The 19,228-nt window shown below is 55.2% G+C and overlaps 1 protein-coding gene and 1 long non-coding RNA gene across 3 annotated transcripts in view; one reads left to right on the plus strand and one right to left on the minus strand.

Annotated features, from left to right (window-relative positions):
- Window positions 1–5,719: 5,719 nt before the first annotated feature.
- LOC118610663 lies at window positions 5,720–7,406 on the minus strand. Its single transcript, XR_004953877.1, has 2 exons — window positions 6,452–7,406; window positions 5,720–6,132 (listed from the first exon to the last, which is right to left on the minus strand). It is a non-coding gene; the product is annotated as an uncharacterized LOC118610663 (long non-coding RNA).
- Window positions 7,407–7,649: 243 nt separating this feature from the next.
- PODXL (podocalyxin like) overlaps window positions 7,650–19,228 on the plus strand; it is a 43,896-nt gene continuing 32,317 nt past the window's right edge. Inside the window, exon 1 of one of the 2 annotated variants that reach the window (XM_016148737.2) lies at window positions 7,650–8,023. In XM_016148737.2, coding sequence (XP_016004223.2) covers window positions 7,945–8,023 — 79 coding nt within the window. In that variant the 5' untranslated portion in view covers window positions 7,650–7,944. Of the gene's footprint in view, window positions 8,024–15,450; window positions 16,256–19,228 lie in introns of those variants that run through there. The other variant, XM_036231138.1, reaches the window with a different exon arrangement.

The following is a 19,228-nucleotide window of genomic DNA, read 5'->3' on the forward strand; positions in this document are numbered from 1 at the left end:
CTGTCCCCACGGGTCACGGCAGGGCTGCAGTAGTTCGACTCATTCTGCAGCAAGAAAGAAGCACACCTGGGCTACATCCCTTTCCCATAGACCTAAGGCCCCCCATACGAAGTGTGTCCCCAGGAGCAGAAGGGTTGCATATGCCTGAGTTTTGTGGATCGTGCTACCAGGTAGAGTGAATAAAAACACTTAAAAATACCAACGAATCAAGGCAGTTTGGAAGATCCTTGGGAATGTGAAAGCAAGAGTTGGGGGCAGGGACGTGAACACACTGGGAAGGGTTCAGCAATTCCGATTTTGCAGACGAAGCAAGTAGCCTGGAGAGGCGAAGGCTCCAGTGGTTAAATAAAAAGTTCCCGCGTGTGTTTAACGTAAGTGCAAGGCACGGTGTGCAGCTCGTGCGTGTTGTAGAATTAAGTTTCAGCTACTGAACACGGCGAGGCTATGTCCGTGCCAATTTTTATTTGAGTCGAGTGGCCTTTCGGGGGGATACAGGGAAGTGTGGGTTTGGAGAAGTGAAGGAGGGGTCGCGTGGGTAAAGCAGGTATTTCTTGAATTGAGAAGAACACTAGTAGTCCGCTTCATCTGCACTGCATGGTGTAGATTGCTCCAAGGGGCAGACATTTGATCTTAACCATATTTATGAGACACAGCAGGAAAAATTATAGTACAGTGAGTCTCACTAGTCATTCATGAATTTATTCGCCCTCTGAGTAGTGTAGGTTTAGTGTGGTTTTTTTAGGAGTCAGGCTGCCGGGTTTGAATCCTGACTCCACTACTTAACAGCTGTATCATCTCAGGCCAGTGCCTTAATATCCACAATTGCCTCAGTTTCTTTATCAATAAAATGAGATGAATAGCAGCACCTCGCGGAGTTGTCAAAAAGACTGAATGAGGCTTTGCTTGTACAACACCTGGCTCAGTGCTAGCACATATGATATAGTAAGGATCGACAAACCCTAGACATCATCCGCCTTGTTTGTGTTATCAGCTGCCGACTATTCGACCGCGCTAAGTATGGAATGAACATACGAGTAAATAAAGTGAGGTTCTTGCCCTCAACGAAAGAACTTGAGGTCTGTATTTGTATATAAATAACAAAAATCGTGCGAAATCGGATGCCAAATTAAAGCGCTAACCTGAGGCAAAGGGACCCCAGGGGAGGACACGATTATGACCTGAGAGGTGGGGGCCGGATCGGAATAGACTACATGACACCTAAGCCATCAAATCTTATGACAGGTGGAAAGAGATTGACTCCAGGCACAAGGAGAAGCAAAAGTAAAGACTCGAGGGGGAACATGAAGGTCATAGCTGAATTTAAAGAGCCTCCTCCCTTTTAGTGGGAGAAGAAAATGGAAGGCTAGCCGAGGCCGGAATTTGGAGATCTTGAATGCTGTGTTTGGGAATTTGGGCGACAGGAAAAAGCAGCAAGAGTTTGAGCAGGTGAGGGACAGGATCACGACTGATTCTGAGGATGACCATCTGGTGGCAGGTGGAGAGAAGGCAGAAGATGCAGAGCCAGGGGCCGCCAGGGGCACAAAGGAGAACCAGGCACAGCCCTGCCTCAGGGAGCTTGGAGCTCACTGGGGAACTTGGACACGGGCAGGTCAGCCTCGAGAGAAGAGGACCACGTAACGAAGCTGTGTCTACCTTAAGGTGGATGCCAGGGCAGTAAGGTTTTTGTTTCCTCATCTGTAAAATGAGTTAACGATAATATACAGTACTTACCTCTCCAGATCGTATGAGGCTTATATCACTTCGGGAATGTTTAGATGTTTAATTAGCAATAATCGTGCCTCGGATAAACTTCATTGGCCACTCCACAAGCCTGAGAGTAAAGTGTTTAGCACACGCCCAGAATACAGGCATAGCTCCGTGCAGTACCGCTGGAGCATGCATTCTGGCCCCCGGCAGCCTCCAGGGTGGAAGAAGCTAATTGCAGGCTGTTTTTATTGCACTGGGCAGAGGAATGCGGGGGATGGTGAGGCTAAGTGGGAGATGAGACTGGAATGCAGGTTGGGGCGCAGGTGTTAGGAAGCCGAAGTTGATGCCTCAGGCTTCTTTTACTTCACCTTTATTAGGAATTGACTCATCTCCCTCTCCCATTTCCATATCCATGGCACATCTTCCTTTGTTCCTGTCATGGGAACTGTGGCTTTCTGAGTCGGGAGACGGACAGCCTGGGACACAGATGCGTGGATGCGGATAATCCTGGGAGGGAGGCAATGGGCTATGTTAGAACAGTGGCTGGAGTTTGAGACCGGTTCTGGTACCAACGCTGCTTCCCAACTGGGTGAGGCGGGACAAGTCAGCTCAGCTCTCCAAGCCTGTTTTCTCCCCAGTGGTGAGGGCTTGTGGCCAGTGATCTCTAACATTTGCTAAGCCCCAGGCTCCGTCTGAATCTGAGGGGTCTGGGAATTGCAAAGATCATGGTTAGGTGAAGGCCGTCTCCTGAGGGCCCATGTGGTTCCACTGCATTTGATGGAGAGGAACAAACTGATTTCGCAGCCCACAGCCCTGGCCTGCAAAAGATGCAGCCATTCTGGAAAACCCTCATCCCAGGGCCGCTCTGGGGCACGACCTCCTCTTCTGACCCAGAACACAGGGCTTCCGAGAAGGAAAATGCCTCTGAAGAGCAGCCATGGGGGAGAACACAGAGTAATTTTCCCGTTGCCTATGGCTCCTCGCAGGAGTGAAAGCATTAGGAAGATGCGGGCAGTGGCGCCGTTCTGCTGACACGAGACTATTGCCTTCCGTTTATTGAGCCGGGCGACTAGGCGTCGTGCACTCCCTCACATTCTCACAGCGATTCTGCAAAATCGGTGCTATTATTCATTTTATCACAGAGGAGACTGCAGCTCAGAGAGGTTAAGTGAAAGCCCAAGTTTACAACAACTACATTGAAGCGTAAGGATTCAAATTCTGACTGATGCATTCCAAGGTCATTTCTAATCTGCCGTAACAAATAGTGTCTCAGTCCCATACCTTTAGCGATGAGGTTCTTTTTGCCTGAGGTTAGTAGTCCTTCTCTCTCTGATTCACATTCCAGCTCCTGCAACTTCCCCCTTTCAACTGGCTTCTTCCTCTCAGCCCGCAACCATAGACCCTTCTCCCGTTTCAAAACAAACCAGTACACGCAAACCTTTTTCTTGACCCTGGGTTTTCCCTTCTTCCTTTCTCATCCACACTCATCGCCTCTATTTCTTCACCTCCATCCACACCCCCAAGTTATTGCTCATCACTAAAATCACTCTGGGTAAAATCCCCAATGATCCTTCCATTGCCAGACTCAACCAGATTTCAGTCCTTGCAGCAGGGGATGCTCTTGACCACCTCCTTCTCACCGAAACCTTCTCCTCCCTCTGTTTCCGGGGCTCCCTTCTCTTTTGATTGCTTCCTATGCAGCTCCTCATTCTCCCTCTCCCCTTCCTCAGTCCATTCTGTAAGTTCCTAAGGGCTCTGCCTCCAGCCTCTTCTCCACCGCAGGATTTTCTGGGATACTCATCTAGTCATGGCTGCAACCCCCACCCGCACGCCGATGGCACACGAATCTCATTTCCAGTCCTGACCTCAGATCTGAGCTTCGGTGTCACAGATGTAACTTCTAGATATGGCCCCTGAGTGCCCCAGGGGTCTTCAGAGTCCACGTGTTCAAAATTGAACTCATCATTTTCTTCTCCCCAACTTTTCTTTCCTTCTTATGTTTTCCATCGCAGTTAGTGACATTCAGCCGTGGCACTCAGATAATCTACCCAGTAACCCAAATGGGAAACCTAGACTCCGAGACACTTGCCCGGCCTCATGCCCTCAACGTGCCACACACCTCCACCACACACCCTGTCCACATCTAATGGGTTGCTAAGTCCTATCAATTCTCCCTCCCAGTGCCTCTTCTTGTCCACTGTCACTGAGTTCACGCCCTTTGGGGCCAGGTGCACGCACCTCCCAAAGTGCTGTGCTCACTTCCAGTCTCCCAGCTGCCAACAATCCTTCATGGCAGCTGGGATGATCTTGCTCACATGGAAAGCTGGTTTGTCTCTTCCAGCCTATGACCCTTCAGGGATTCTCCATCGTCTAAGGCTCTCACCCCTATCCAACTCTCCAGCATCGGCTTCCACCACTCCCTCCCAACCCTGCACTCTGCTTAGAGCAAAATACCAGCAGTTCTCAGCCCCCTTCTTCACTTTCACAACTTGTTCTACCTGCCTGAAATGCCTTGCCTTTTGTTCTTCCCCTGGCGAAGCCTTATTCTTCCTCCTAGATCCTGCTCCCGTCTCCTGAGCCTTCCCTGACCTCCCCAGGCCAAGGTGAGCCTGCCTTGCTTCCACTTCCCTCTGTGCCTGCTCGTAACACTTGTTACAGCCCCTAGGGCACTTTAGCTATGTTTGTATACATGGGCTGCTTCTCCCGGAGAGGGCAGGGCCTGTACTGTCTGCCTTTGCCTTCTCAGCATGCTGCACAGAACCTGGCATACCATGCTTGTTAGAGTAAAAGTTGTTGAATATTAAGTGCATGACTTTGGGGAGAGGTGCCCAACCTGAGCCCCAGCTGATATTCGTAGAATCCAACGACTTGTCAGTCAGAGATAAAGCCCAACCTTGGAGATAAAATTCAAGCGCTTCTTAATCTAGTCAGCCTTTGTGCATTCAGCACCTTCTTGGGGTTGGCTCCACTGAATTGGGCACTGAGATTCCAAGACGAAGGGAATACTGCTTGCCCCCTACCCCCCACCCCTCAAGGAACTCGGATGTCAGGGGCTAGAAAACCAAAGTAAGAGCGTCTTTGGCAATTCATGAGCAGGTGTTGTGCCCTCAGGATGGATAAATCTGTGCTTTTGTTTTCTATTGGGGAAGATCTGTCCCATCCATCAATGTGCATGTTATGATTGAGATTAAAGTTTTCTAGGATGGACTTTACCAAACCTGCACCTAAGGATGTTGTCAGCAACATCACCAAACCGTACGTGAGGCCGAGAATCATGACCCTGACCTTGCTGGGGACCAGGGGAAAAACCATTTTAAATCTCGTGCCATAGATTCCTGTGTACTACCTCCCAGCTGGCATTCATGATTGCATTCAGTATCTGTATCTATATCCAGATTGATACCTATGACAGGATGTGCTCTTTTGTCTGAGGAAGTAGAAGATGAATATAAACGGCCCAACGTCAAGAAGTCTAAAATCTAGGGGAGCTAACTCACGCATACATATAACCAAAATGTAATAAATCCCTAAAAGATCATGGGATACCATCTCTAAAGTATTTTGAGTTTTGACTATAAGCTCGGGTGTTCTGGGCCAGCAAGCTTGCTAGTGGGAGCGAGATGCTAAACAGGGCCAAGGACATTAGCCGGTTACCTGGGGACAGATCTGCTCACTGACCACAGGTGACCCCTGAGCCCAGGCAGCCTCCCAGCCTCATTCCTGAAAGTCCCATTTGCACATAAAAAGGGAGGAGCAGCTGTCAGATACTGGGAAGGGTCCAGAGCGATTCTAATTTTAATGAGTCCTCAGCTACAAAGAGCTCCCCTTTTCCTAAGCCCAGATGTCTGTTCTCATTTTAAGTTGGCATGATCTAGTAATAGGAACAATCCCAAATCGTGTGAATTCAAAAGACACCAAGCTTTGAAGTATACATTCTCCCTTCACAAAGTTAACATTTTTTCCCCCCAGGTTTTTAGAGCAATTGATTCATCGATTGCAAAAACACCTTATGTCAGATAGCATACAATACGTTTTTAAGAGTCCGCTTGGTTTCAGACAAAGAAACAAGCCTTTTGTTGACATGGATTTTAGGGGAACAATACTAAAAAAAACATCGAAGATCGTCAGACACACATACACGCCCTACAGTATTGATACGGAACACCCTCTGTCTTTCCCATAACTGGGGCCAGAACAATCCTGCAGAAACTTCCTGATGGAAACTGCAGGGTCAGCCGTTCCCCAGCTTGAGCCGGGCCGTGGGGGACCGGCAGCCGGGACTCCAGCGCCTCCTTCGCAGCTCCAGAGATGCTGTGCCGTGGGGCAGCGCCCGCGCGCCGCCGGCTGGAGGGGCTCAGGCAGGAGTCCACGGTCCTTGGCACGGGGCCGGATCCTGGGGACAACCCCCTTACCATCCAGATCCATCTGGCAGAAAAATTTCAGATAATCAGCCCAAAAGTCACGTGAGCCAAATCGATGGCTCCCCCTCCCCCACCCCGCCCCAACCCCCAGGGTTAATCACTCCTCGCGTTCTAGGTCCGGTCCGCTGCTCCCGGTTTCCCGCTCACACTTCCCCTCGCACCCGCGCAGTGGGCTCCAGGGTCTGCATGCCCCGCCCCCCACTCCCGCTGCCCTCAGCAGCTTTTGGGGATAAAAGGAGGGGTGCTTCTTTGTTCTTTCCTCGGATTGACTCGGTTTATGGCATTCAACTCCCACCCCCATTCCAAGTTTGCAAATTTCTCACCATCCCCTCGAGTGCTGGCCGCCGCAATCACTGAGACTTGCTGCGTTCCAGGCCCTGGGCTAAGTGCTCCTCCCGTATTAACCTAGTCAACTCTTAGAGCCACCCTGTGATGTAGATATTGTTATCTCTACAATGCGGAGAGAAAGAACCCGTGTTCAGAGGGTAACGTAACCAGGGTCTTACGACTAATAGATGTCGCAGCCAGGTTTGGAGCCCAAGTCGGTTTTGACCTCGGAGGCCTCAATCTTTATTACCGTTCTTCATATAGCGAGGGTAGATATAATAGCTAAAACTTACTGAGAAATTACTATTTGCCAGGTACTGTGCAAAGCACTTCTCTAAACTTACTCTCAGAAGTAGGTCTGCCACTCACCAGTTATGTGATCTCGAGCAAGTTTCTCGACCTCTTTTTGACTCAATTCCCTGTCTGCAAAACGAGGCTAAAAACATGGATGTTGTGAAGAGTAAATGAATTAATACGTGTAAAGCCTTTGGACTGGCACATATTGATCCCTCAAAACTGTGTCTTATTTATTTTTTACTGTCGCCTCCATTCCACAGGTGAGGAACCGTGGCTTGGAGAGATTAAGCAGCTAATTGGTTCAGACTGCCCAGCGCATCCCTCCGCACGGATGTGTCCGGAGTCCTGCGGTGCGCGGGCTCGCCCGCAGGTGAGTTGCACCTGACCGATGAGAGACGGCGCTTCGCGGGCGCTGCAGAACGCGCTGCGGCTCGGAGGCCTGGAATGGTACTTAGCACACACACAAGGCTGCGGGGCGCCGTCGCTCGGGAAATGAGCTTGCGAGGGCTGGGGCGGTGTAAGGGCCTCCCCAGAACCTCCCCAAAGCAAGACGGGCATCACCTGTGAGCCCGCGGGCGAGGAGCGGTCCGGCTCAGAGCCCCGCTCCACCGGGCACACACACTCACACCGCTGCCCGCAGTGCCCCCGCCGCCCCAGGCGCGCGTGCACACACACACACACACACACACACACACACACACACACACACTCACACACACACACACACAGCAGCCCGCCCCCACCCCGCAGCCCGAGCCCGAGCCCGCGCCCGCTCCGGCCGCGCTCCAGGGCGGAGTTTCCTCCTCGGCTCATTGTTCGCGGCCCAGCGCCCGCCCAGCCCGGCCCCGCCCGGCTCCGCCGCCGCCGCCGCCGCCGCCGCGCTCCTGGGGAGGGGCGGGGAGGGAGCGGGGGCCGGCGCTGACCGGACGCGAGGCGCCGCAGCCGCGCAGACACCACAGCGACGCAGCAGCCCGCCGCTCCTCCGCCGCCTGGCTCTTAGCCCCGAGCCGGCTCTGCGGCCGCGACCGCGAGGAGGGGAGCCCCCGAGCGCGACTGGGGAGCACCGGGTCACCGCCCGGCCGCCGCAGCCACCGCCAGGCCTCCGCGAGCGGCGCCCGCGCTCCCGCCGCCCGAGCACTCGCGCCCACGCCAGCCCCGCAGCCACCTGCTCCGGGCCCGCGGCCAGGACACGATGCGCTCCGCGCTGGCGCTCTCAGCGCTGCCGCTGCTGCTGCTGCTGCTGCCGCCGCCGCCGTCGCTCTCCCAGGACGGTGAGTGGTGGCGCGAGCTCCGCCGGGCGCCCACCGCGTCCCTGCGCCGCCGGCCGGGCCCACCTGCCGCGAAGCCCGCCGCGCCTCGTGGCCGGACCCGGGCTGCCCGTCGGCGCATCTCGCGCCGCGGCCACGGGCAGAGCCCTGACCTTGCGCCATCCACGCCCCTTCCGAGCCCGGGAACGCCGCGAGCGCGCGGCCTGGCGCGCGGCTTGATTGTCCCGCGTCTCGGTTCGGGTGCAGCGGGCGGTGGATCGCGCCGGGGCAAACAGGGGCGCGGCGCGCTGGATGGGTTTGCGGGTGGAGAGCCGGCCCCCCCTGGGGCACCTAGTACGGGGACCCCCAGAGTCTGATGACCCCCTTTTCTCCATGTTGGGGGAGCTCAGGGACGATATTGTGTCGTCTTTGATCCCAGGCAAAGCGGCAGACAGAATGCTCATGAGAAAGTCTGCGAAGCAGGTGCCAACCGTCCGACATGGCCCACGCGGGCAATGTCTTCCTGGTTCGTAAAGAGGGTTTTCCAAGCAGTGTGTACAGACTCAGCCCACCGAGTCTATGCTGGGGCAGGCGGAGGGGGAATAAATACACCCTCCGCAGTCCGAAAGTCACCTGAATAGGATTCCTGCCTCCATGTCACCTAAGGAACAAATCTGTTCTTAGCGCATGGCCCAGCCGGCGAGACCCTCTCCAGCGCCTTTGTATAAGCGGAACTTTCCTCATGCAGCTTGGGCCGCACCTTAGAAACAGCTCCCTTCCGAAGGTGAAATGTTATCCTTCGGGGAGGGGGGACTTGCATCGGCTGCAGACGCAATCAGAGCAGGTGTTCCGAAAGCCCCTAGGAACATCTGGAGCCTCAGCCCCAGAGAGAGGTGCAGCTAGCTCCTTCTCCAGCACCCCAGAGTGTGTCTCCAGAGCAGGGTGATGTTCCCAGTCCTCGGAGCCCCGCGGTGAGACAGAGAAGGGACCCTGCTGTGGGCAGGCTGCTGGCATCTGGGACTAAGCTCTCAGGGAAGGGGTGAGAAAAAAAGGCTCTGCAGTCTGTGCAGCTGCACCCGCCCTCTGCGTTTGGTGGGGGAAGGGGCTGGTGCTCAGAGAGCACAGTGGGCTTGGGCATGGGGGTGGCCCTGAGACTCCAGCAGCCTGGCCTGAAAGGGAAGGACGCTCCCAGTAGGCAGATGATGTGTGCCCTGGAGGACAGCGGCGCTGTGCAAGGAACAGTGGGAGCCGCGCTGAGCATGGCAGTCACTGAAGATCCACACAACCTGCAGGGCTGGGAAGATACTGGAGGAGGGCTGCCCCCCTCACCCCTGCTCTGGGGGCAGCTTGTCAGTGTGGGCCTTGACAAGCACTCTTTCTTCCAGGAGCCTCTTGGTGCCTTTCAGAAGGGAGATGGGCTAGTTCCCGGTGCTTCTGAGCTTAAAGAGGCTGAGCTTTGAGGAGAGGGTGTGGGCTGCGGGATGAGACCCCCCACTGTCCCGTTCTAAGAGGAGGTGCTCTCAAGCACCCATAGGAAAACCTACTCTGCTGGCTTCAAGGCTGGGACTGTCTTCCCTGGCATCTGGGCACTGCCTGGAAACCCTGTCTCCTCCAGGAAGCCCTCAAGCCTGGCAAGAGGTATGGCACATGGTAGCAGCTTGATATGTGGTAAGCGAAAAACCAGAACCTGGCTCCTGTCCCCACCAGCAAGTCACTCGGCCTTTCTGAGCTCCCCTAAAATGCTGTTATTAGAATATACAGTGATAAAAGGAAGTGCTTTCAAAAGTGCAAAACAGCCAAGGGGGCATCGTTACTATTATTTGCAGACACTGAGGCCAGTAAGGGCTGAGGGGTGCAGGGCTGGTATTCAGAGGCTGTGGAGGGAGTCAGTAAAGACTGGGCCATAGTCATCTGGGATGGTGTAACTTCCCAAACTGCTGGAATCCTGTGATTTAATTCTTAAAACAAACAACAACAACAACAACAAAAACAAAAACACTCTTATAGTGTCTCCTTAACAAAGGAATTAGCCCTGGACAGGTCCCCTCGGAGCTGACCTTAGGCAGATCATGCAGCCTGCAGCATAAACAGTGTAAACCCAGGGGCCTGGCGAGCCATTAGACCTCATTCTCAGTGCTTTTTGGTTTGATATCCATTCGGTTGAACCGCACGGCGAGTCGTACCTCTGAGCCTTTTTTTTTCGTCTATAAAATGATAACAAGTCTCTAACATGCAGGTCGTTCGGAAGGTGAGAGATCACCGATGTGATGAGCCTGACATTGTGCCTGACTCAAGGTCAGAGCTCAATAAATCCTAGCTATTGTGATTAATAAAGCATAGGTATAGAGCGCTTGGTCAGCGTAAGGCGCCCCCCGCATCAGGATGCTGCTCGTGTTTGGGGGTACGGCTGATATGTAGTAGTGGAAACCGAAGCTTCGGCGCCGCGTGGTGTGGGATAGGAAGGCATGTGTAAAGAAAGCCCTAAATAGGGAGAGGGGTGGCCTGGGCAAATCCTCCTGAGGGAGGTGTGGGATGGGAGACCACTTTTAGGGCCACTGAGGCTGGATGAGTGGCAGGGTCCAGGGGAGACACAGATTAGAGGCCAAGGATCATGATGGGGGTTTGAGATGGGTCAACAAGCTGCAGAAAGACTTTGGAGCCCTGAGAGAAGGTTCCATGGGATAGGGCTGAGGGGACAGAGTGTGTTCCTCACATGCCACTGCTTGGGCATGGCTTTGAGACAGCAGTGAGCAAGACATGCGGATGAGGCTGGGGAGCTCACCAATCTAAGCAGGCCTGAGACGAGGAGGGGTAGAGGACAGGCTAGGAAGGGACGAGAAGACTCTTGAGGGACACAGGTCCCACCAGGTGGCAGCTTGGCCAGGGCTGTGATGTGTGGCCACCCAAGAAAGGGCAGAAGAGGGGAGATCGGCAGGCCCGGGAGGACATTCTGGGGGTCACAGGTGGGGGAGAGGCAGCAGCATGGAGGCTGCCCCCCACCTGCTCCTTTCCTTAGGAATCCCGATTCAAAGGGAGAGGAGGGGCCCCTGCTGGGTGGGGTTTTCATATCTCTGCCCTTTGGAAGCTGAGAGGAAGGGGACGCCATCTAGTTTGAATTCCCCCGAGCGAGGAGGGCTGGAGTGTTAACTCCTGTCTGTCCTCAGGTGTCATCCTGTCGAGAAGCCTTCCCTGCTTTCTTAGCCGGAACCAGTCGTGTCCCATGGTCTTTTGGGTGCTGCCCCCACCATGCAGTGAGCCACCCCCCCCCCAAGGGCAGGGGTCAGCAGCAGTCATCCATCCCTCCAGGGTCCAGTGCGGCACTAGGCACTGAGCAGTCCCTACAAGTTTTACCTGGACTGTTGGGCTGAGGGGAGCTCTGGCCGGAGCCCCCGGCTTCAGGCTCAGCAGAAGGAAGAGGAGCCCAGGCCCACTCCTCCTGCAGCAGCCGGAGCTGGTGGGAAGGAGCAACTGTTGAGGGTCCGGGCGTCTGGTGGCTGCTGTGAGGATGGCCTAGCGCTTAGTTTGAGGCTCTTCACTCCCAAGCGAAGTGGGAAGAACCCTCTGGACAGCTCACTGCACTTCATGGGAGCTGGGGTCGGGATGCGATGGCCCCTACTCTGGGAAGGGCCAGTCCACACCCTTCACACCCCAGGGCCCTCTGCAGGTCCTCCCACAGAACTGCAAACAGAGAAGGGCCTTGCTCCGCCCGCCCCTTCCCACCAGCCTCAGCCCCCTGGAGACTTCCTCAGACCCACCCGCCGGGAGCTCTGGGCTCGCTTTCTGTTTGTGCCCAGAGAGCGTGAAGCGGGGTAGGGAGCTCAGCGGGTAGCGGGGAGTGTGTGTGTGTTCCGGTCACGTCCCGTTCCCAGGAGCACAGGCCTCTCCTGCCACGCGTCCTGTCAGGGGATGAAGCGAGGTGGCAGATCTGGAATTGTGACCCTGACGGCCACACACGCCCCACGACCATAGGTTCTCCCTTCAGGAGAGCCTCCCAGAGAATCTACAAAAAAAGGTCTTCACATTTGCAATAGCGTTTACTGCAAGGTTTCTTCAAATAGGCTGTGCAAAGTAGAATCCAATTAGCAAAAGGTGATTTCCACACCACTTCTCAATGAACTAGAAAATCAGAACACAGAATTCTAGAGCCGGGGAGCCTTGTGGAAAACATTCTCACGGCTCATTTTTCAGAGGAGGGAACACAGGCCAGGCTGGGGGGGTCACCTGCCCAAATTCCTAGTGGCTCCCAGTGACGGCTTCCTGGGAGACCTGTGTGCCACAGACACTAGTAAGTGGACCTTTCAGGGCCGTTCTGTCCTGGGCACTGGAGAAACTCATTAAAACCCTTTTCAGAAAGGATTGTGTGATGGTGACAACTCCGTACGGTGCCCAGACTCTCCCCACACCCCTCTACCATCAGGGTAAGACGAGGCTTAGAGCCACTTCGTTACTCAACAGTTAGGCTCGGACGGGGTTCCGTAGTGTAGTGGTTAGCACGTCTGCATTACACACAGAAGGTCCTGGGTTCGCGCCCCAGTAGAGCCACGGTCCACGGTCTACGGCCATGCCACCCTGATCAAGCCCCATGTCTGATCTTGGAAGCTGAGCAGCGTCGGGCCTGGTTAGTACTTGGATGGGAGACCACCTAGGAAGACCAGGTGCTGTAGGCATAAATAATAAAAAAAAAAAAGAAAAGTTGGGCTCCCCGAGGGCCCCCTGAGCACCATGTCTCAGCGCTGGCCGCCATGCACTGCGACTGTGTGTCCGTCTCCCGTCGCCTGGGACCCGTGTAGTATCCACAGCACCCCGCCAGAACCTGCAGCAAGTAGGTGCTCAGAAATGCTTGCCGGACAGCTAGTGCACGAATGCCACGGTCAGCGGCAGATTCAGGCGTGGCCGCTCCCCACACCCTCCGCCCCCACGGAGTGCGGGCGCTGAGCTCTGTCCCCACCCTGGGCAGCACAGACCCCACAGCGTAGCTCGGCCCCTCCTCCCTCTGTCCCCACCCCTTTCCCCGACCCGCCACCACCACCCTCCTCCTCTCTTCCTTTGTGTCCTTATCCCCCTCAGGTCAGCCACCTCGAACTTCCCTAGGGCCAGGGCGCAGGGTGGCACCCCGTCCGCCAATTGTCGTGCCCGGAAGGCTGTGTGCCGCAGCCCAGGGGGAAGAGAAGCCTGAGGAATGGCCGAGTGCGTCTCGCCATGTGGCCCCAAGCTGGGGCACAGAGATCCCGCCCAGAGCCAGGTCCCTGGAGACGCATGGGCCGACCCGGAGTCCACAGCTGTCTGACGTCTAACCCTGCAGCCCCCTGACCCAGGTCAACATGGAAAGGACAGTGGGAAGGCAGGGACACTTTGTAATTCTTCAATTTATTGACTAGATGTGAGGCAGAAGCCATGTCCCCTTCTTACCAGAAAGTCACAGAGCTGTGTCCTAGGGGCTCACTTTCCCCATCCGGTCCGACTCCTATGCTGACCTGCTCTGACCACAGTGACTAGAGCTGGTCTCCAGCGGAGGCAGCATGAGGTTGCCTTTGGATAGCCTCTCTCTCACAGAACATTCCAGAGAGGGGACACCGAGCGCCCAGACACCCAGGACTCACAATAGAGCACACAGCCGGCTCTTCTCCCAAGTTTCCACATGCCTCCCTCATTTCCGTCAGCCTTCCGCATGAACGCCACCTTCTCAAAGAGGCCTTCCGGCCCACCTTACATGACACACCCCCGTCCCCCGATCCTGCTTACGTTCTCCGTAGCACGTATCACCGGAGCCTGCTCATTTGTCTGTACGTTCCATGAGGGCAGGGACTTCCGTTCAGTGCTGTGACCATGGCACCTAGGACGGTACCTGGCACACAGTGGACTTTCAGTAACTATTTGCTAAATGAATGAGTGAGCGAGTGGCAGAGCTGGTTTAGAAGCCAAAGGCCTGCCTGCCAGTGCCAGGCTTTCTAACTGCCAGGCTCCCAGCCTGAGCCCAGAAGAGAGGCAGGTGGCAGGTGGGCCGGCACCTGGGCAGGAGAGGGAGCGGGGGCTCCCGAGAGCAGGGAAGTGCCGCAGCCTCACGCCTGCTTCTGTGCCTCCCCCACCCGAAGGACCCTTCTGGTGAAGATTAGAGCTTCTGTTACAACTCGATTCGGCTGCTCAGAGCAACTAAAAAAGAAATAGTGCATTAAATGAGACAGAGCTGTATTTCCCTGTGTGATAGCTGTTTCAGAGGGCCGGTATGGTGGATCTGCCGTACTTGGGTGCCAGATGTCAGGAGAAAGGAACAAGAATCCTGCAGCTCCTCTTCTGAGGTTACCTGCCAGAAACCACACAACACTTCCAATTACATTTGTTGAATGGAACTTAGTCCTGTGGCCGCATCTAGCTGCAAGGGAAGCAGGGAAGAATACTTTCCTTAGGCAAGAGTAATTTTTATTTCAGGCACCCATATATCTAACCCCAAATCAGTGATTCAGTTTTGAAGAAGAAGCAAGGAATGAATATTGGAGAAGGTCACTGGCAAATGACACAGTAGACCCAGTCCCTGAAAACTTTGGTCCTCACCCTGCCAGTCAGATCAACTTCTCGTCTGCGTGAGGGAAGTACCAGTGGTCGTCCTCACTGCCTTCTAGCTAAGCCAGTTTTAGCTTAACCCCTGTTTTGTGGCTCCAGCCTTTTGGTACTGATGAGCAGTTCCTTTAATGCGCAAGGAAAACTGACATCCTCCCACTGAGGTCCCTTGGCCCTGAGCTGTGCCCGTGAACTTGACGTGGACTGGGCACTGGCTGTGAGCAGAGCCTACACCAGGGCGGGCATAGAGGGGACCTGCTTCCCCCCACTGGCCTCTGGGAGGCAAAGAAGTATTTCTGCACCCCTGCCTCCCTTCCCCACCTCAGCGGAGCGAGTACGGGCCAGAGGGAGATACGATACTGTCTTAGGAGTTGGGTGCATGGAAACTCGTAAGAGCCAGCAGCTGGAGGCCAGTGGCTTTCACACCTGGATGAGGTGTTCCGTGAGCTGACTTGGGGGTCACCAAGAGCTTGGGGTGCACGCCCAGAAGGGAAAACTAAGAATAGGCCAATTTGGGGGGGCTTCACATCCCACCCACTTCGTGCAGGTCTGCTTTTATCTGTTCTGTGTAGTAGGTCTCCACAGAGGAATCCTCTGGGAAAAAGTTCTGTCAAAGAGAAGAAAACTGGAAATCTCTTGGCACATGCCCCAGGTGTTGAAGTGAGAAGCCTGATTTTAGTCCGAGCTGTGGCACATACCAGCCTTGTGACTTCGGACTTGTTCCTCAGACTCTGTGACATGGGTGTGGCGCCTGCCTCAACGGTGAGGGTTCGGTACCCGCCTGATTTTAGTCCGAGCTGTGGCACATACCAGCCTTGTGACTTCGGACTTGTTCCTTCGCCAGCTGTGACATGGGTGTGGCGCCTGCCTCAACGGTGAGGGTTCGGTACCCGCACGTAGGCGGTGTGCCCGGACTCTTTAGTTTTCCTTTTGTGGGCTGCGGCTCTAGCCCAGCGTGAGGGGTGATGAAGCAGACCCTGCTACTGCCCCCTCTCAAGCCGGACCTCGCTAAGCCATGCTTTTCCTCTGTGGCTCTTTCCCAGGAACCAGTTGTTCCCCATTTAGTCACCACCAGATCACCCAGGACGAGGGCCCCAGTTCTGTGGCGGACGGGGGTGGGGGTGGTCAGTTGTAGACCACAGTTGCGGATGTGCGTGGTCAGGGTAGACTTAGCTAAAAAGGGGCTCTGATGGCCAGCCCCCCATCCTCCTAGTGCTTCTCACCCCAGCACTGGGGGACACTGCCTTTTCCGCTTGGGCTTCAAGTGAAGACAACTTCTCCCGAAGCCCTCCGGACCCCGATGCCAGCAGGTTCTCCCCATCACCCTGCGAAACGGAGTCTCATCCTACAGCCCCGTTTCCACCTCTGCTCGCCCGCCCCTGTCTAGCTCACTTCCTTTCTCCTCAAATGACCCTTCCGCGTGCACGAAGTTCCCAGCGACACCATCCAGGCCAAGCAGTGAAGCATGATATTGGTCCTACAGCCATGGCTACGTTTTCCTTCTCAGAGCAGGGAAGGGAGGAGGAGCGGTAGATGGGATTCCAGTCCCGCAACTCACATGAGCCAAGGGAACTGACGATCTCCTCACGAAGACATGAAATGAGAGGAAGATAAGAGCTAACTACTCACAGGGCTGCATTTGGCTTTCCGCGCAATACACCCCAATGAGGACGGCGCTCCGTGCCTCAGTTTACCCACACGGTAAATCAGGGCTAGCACTGTATGGTCTTTATCTTAACTTTCACAGCTCCAAGCTGTGTCCCAAACTGTCCACAGAGAGCACAAGTAGTCCTCAAGATATTAATAGTTTTGGTCTCAATAAATGATAAATGAATAAAAATTGTCTTAAGGTTGGTGCAAAACATTTGGAAAATAAGTATGTACTATGATCTGAAATGCCCTGGGCTGTTCCTTATCGCCTGTTTAAAGCCAGCGTTCCCCGCACCTAGGATGACCAGGGAACCTTTTCCTTTCTCCTTCCTGTTTTTAGTAGAACACCTATTAACATCTCGTGGGGAAGATCCGATGTAGAGGTAGAGTGACCAACCGTCCCTGTTCGTCCGGGACTGAGAGGTGTCCAGGTACGTGTGACGTTCAGTGCTAAGACCCAGACGGTCCCCTGGAAAGACCTGGACGGGGCTAAAGAGTATCAGATGTGGAAACACGAGAGCCCCCTCGCTAAGCAAGAGCACTTTGACGTGGACATGTGGGCCCTTCTCCCTGAGGGCATTCGCTGGTCTGCACCACAAGGAAGGCCTTTGTGCCCGAGTTTGCGCAGGAGCAGGATCCATCCCCGGCCCCTCGTGGGGCTTTTAATGATGGTGTTGCTGCTCAGAAGTCGGAGACATTACTAAGAATTGGGGATATGTGTTTTTTTGACGTTTGAGCTTTCTGCTCAGATGGGGCCAAACGTGGCCTCCCTTGACTTCTTTCCTGCTGGGCCTGTGCCCCTGCCGCTTTGAGTCCCTCATCCTGACAGTGTCACGTTTCTGTAAATTCGGTCTGAGCCCCTCCTCCTGCCATCCCCGCCCCAGGGCTTGGAGAAAGGGGTTCCAGAGGATGCGCCGCCAACCAGCACTGCCTCAGTGACTCACCACGGTGCACTGATGCTTGGGGCTTTCTCTGCAGCTCTGGTTAAAAAGGGCTTGCCTAGGTGCCTGGATCTCATCCATCTTCAGGCTGTCATTTTTTTCTGAGAGTAGAGCAGCCAGATGGCTGAAAGGGAGGGCGGGGGGGGGGTTGCATCTTGTTTGCTGAGTCACCAGCTTGCAAGTGTTTTCTAAGCTGCTGCTGGCCATAAGGCACCCCGCACATGCGGATCAGGTTGCTCGGTGAGTTTGGTGAGTGTAGGGTCCCCTGGCTCAGGCAGATGCAGCCCTGCACCCCAGCCCTAGGGGTGCTGTTGAGCAGAGAGCGTCACTGGCCTTTGCCAGTGAAGGCGACGGCCCTGCCGTTCCCTCCCCCAGGCCCTGTGCTGTCAGCCCGCTCCCCAGCACGTCCCTTCTGCCCGCCAGGCAGCCTTCACCTGGAGACCCCGGAGCACCACATGGAATTGCTTCTTGCCCTGAGATCATCCTCGTTTCAGCTTCTCTGCAGGCACTTTGGGCTGGGGCAGGAGGGAGCAGCGTGCTGCGGACAGCTGGCTCCTGGGGGGAAGCAGGGCGGGAGCTAGCTCCCTTGCCCGCTCTCGCTAGTAAGGCTCTCATTCCCCCCAGCACACAGGGAGGTTGCACTTAGCTGGAAAGCGCTTTGGCTTTAGCCCCCGAACCTGGGAGAATCTAGAAGTCTTATCCCGACCACACTTGACTCACATCTCTGAATTCCATAGGCGCTTTGGACAACCGTGTCAACACAGCAGTGATAACTGCCTCCTGGGGCCCCCTGTTAGTGAAGCTTCGTGTATTTAGGTGTGTGCGTGTGTGTATGGTGGTGGCGACAGGCACGGAGCAGATGCTCAGCGGGGTCCATCTGGGTTGGTTCGAATAAAGAACACGAGTCTGCAAGAGGAAGGTACCCCACCGTTCGGGGTGCGGTCTTCCTGCTGGCCTGTCTTCTCATCCGCAAGTGAGGGGCTGGCCCAGACCTCAAGGACCCTCCAATTTCATTTTCCCAGTGGTCTGACTTGCCTGATAATTTCCACCCAGAACTTCTGGCACGTTGGGACTGGGTTCAAGTATTTGGGTGCCTCCAGGAAGGCCAGGGGGCGGGGGGCAGCTTAGATTCGACAGTACTGGTGCTTTGAGCTATTGGAGATGGCTGGGGATGGGGGAAGCTCTTCTCATCGCGACCGGCTGCTGGGGACAGCCAGTGACACCTTGAATTCCTGCATAATGCGAGGGAGGGCATGTGCACATGTCCCGTGGCGTCCTGAGGGGGCTCTCGGGGTCTTGCTGGCCTAGGCCTCCTCTCTTCACCTTGCTACAGGCCTCCACGTCTAACAGCCAGAAAGGGGAGCAGCTGCAGGAGTCAGGGGCATGTGGGCACGCATGCTCTGCAGGGTGGAGAGCCTGCTCTGGGAGTTGGACCAGAGTTCTAGAAACCAAAGAAGGTTTGACCAGGTACCCAGTCCTCGGACCATCTGTAGCCCATCTTCTCCCCTGTTGAATGGGATCAGATGATGTCTGGGGTCCCTCTCGTTCTGACGTTAATGACCCGGGGACTCAGAGGAAAGTGATGTCAGCATGGCTTTCAGAGTTGGGGACAGACCCGGTCACTGGTCACAGAGGACTGTAGACCCAGCTGCAACTTGCTTGGACCTCGCTGCTCAGTCATTCACAGCCTGTCTGGCCTCTGCCCCTGGCCTGAGGACTGGGCATCAGCTCCTCTTCCAGCCACAGTTTTAGCTGTGACGTCATCACTGTGAAAGCGAGACTGGTCTGTGAGAGAAGATGAGAAAGGCAGTGGCCCTGGGACCAGCGGCTCTGAAATCCCGTGGCCCTGGGTCGTTCCACGCTCCAGAGCACAGCACCCACTTTGCAGATGGGAAATCTGAGGGAGGAGGATGGTGGTGAGTCGCCTAGAGTTCAGTCTTGAGGCTCCAAGTGGCCCCTTCCATTTTAGAGCATGCCTTGGTGCTCTGGGCATGGAGTGGGCCGAATAAACTTTGCCTCAACCTCTGGGCCTCTGAACCCTCCTGGCAGAGTAGAAATGCAAGAGGAAGAAGGTGGGGACGGG

The sequence above is a fragment of the Rousettus aegyptiacus genome, unplaced genomic scaffold (genome assembly GCF_014176215.1).
Source record: "Rousettus aegyptiacus isolate mRouAeg1 unplaced genomic scaffold, mRouAeg1.p scaffold_m13_p_13, whole genome shotgun sequence".
Taxonomy (NCBI): Eukaryota; Metazoa; Chordata; class Mammalia; order Chiroptera; family Pteropodidae; genus Rousettus; species Rousettus aegyptiacus.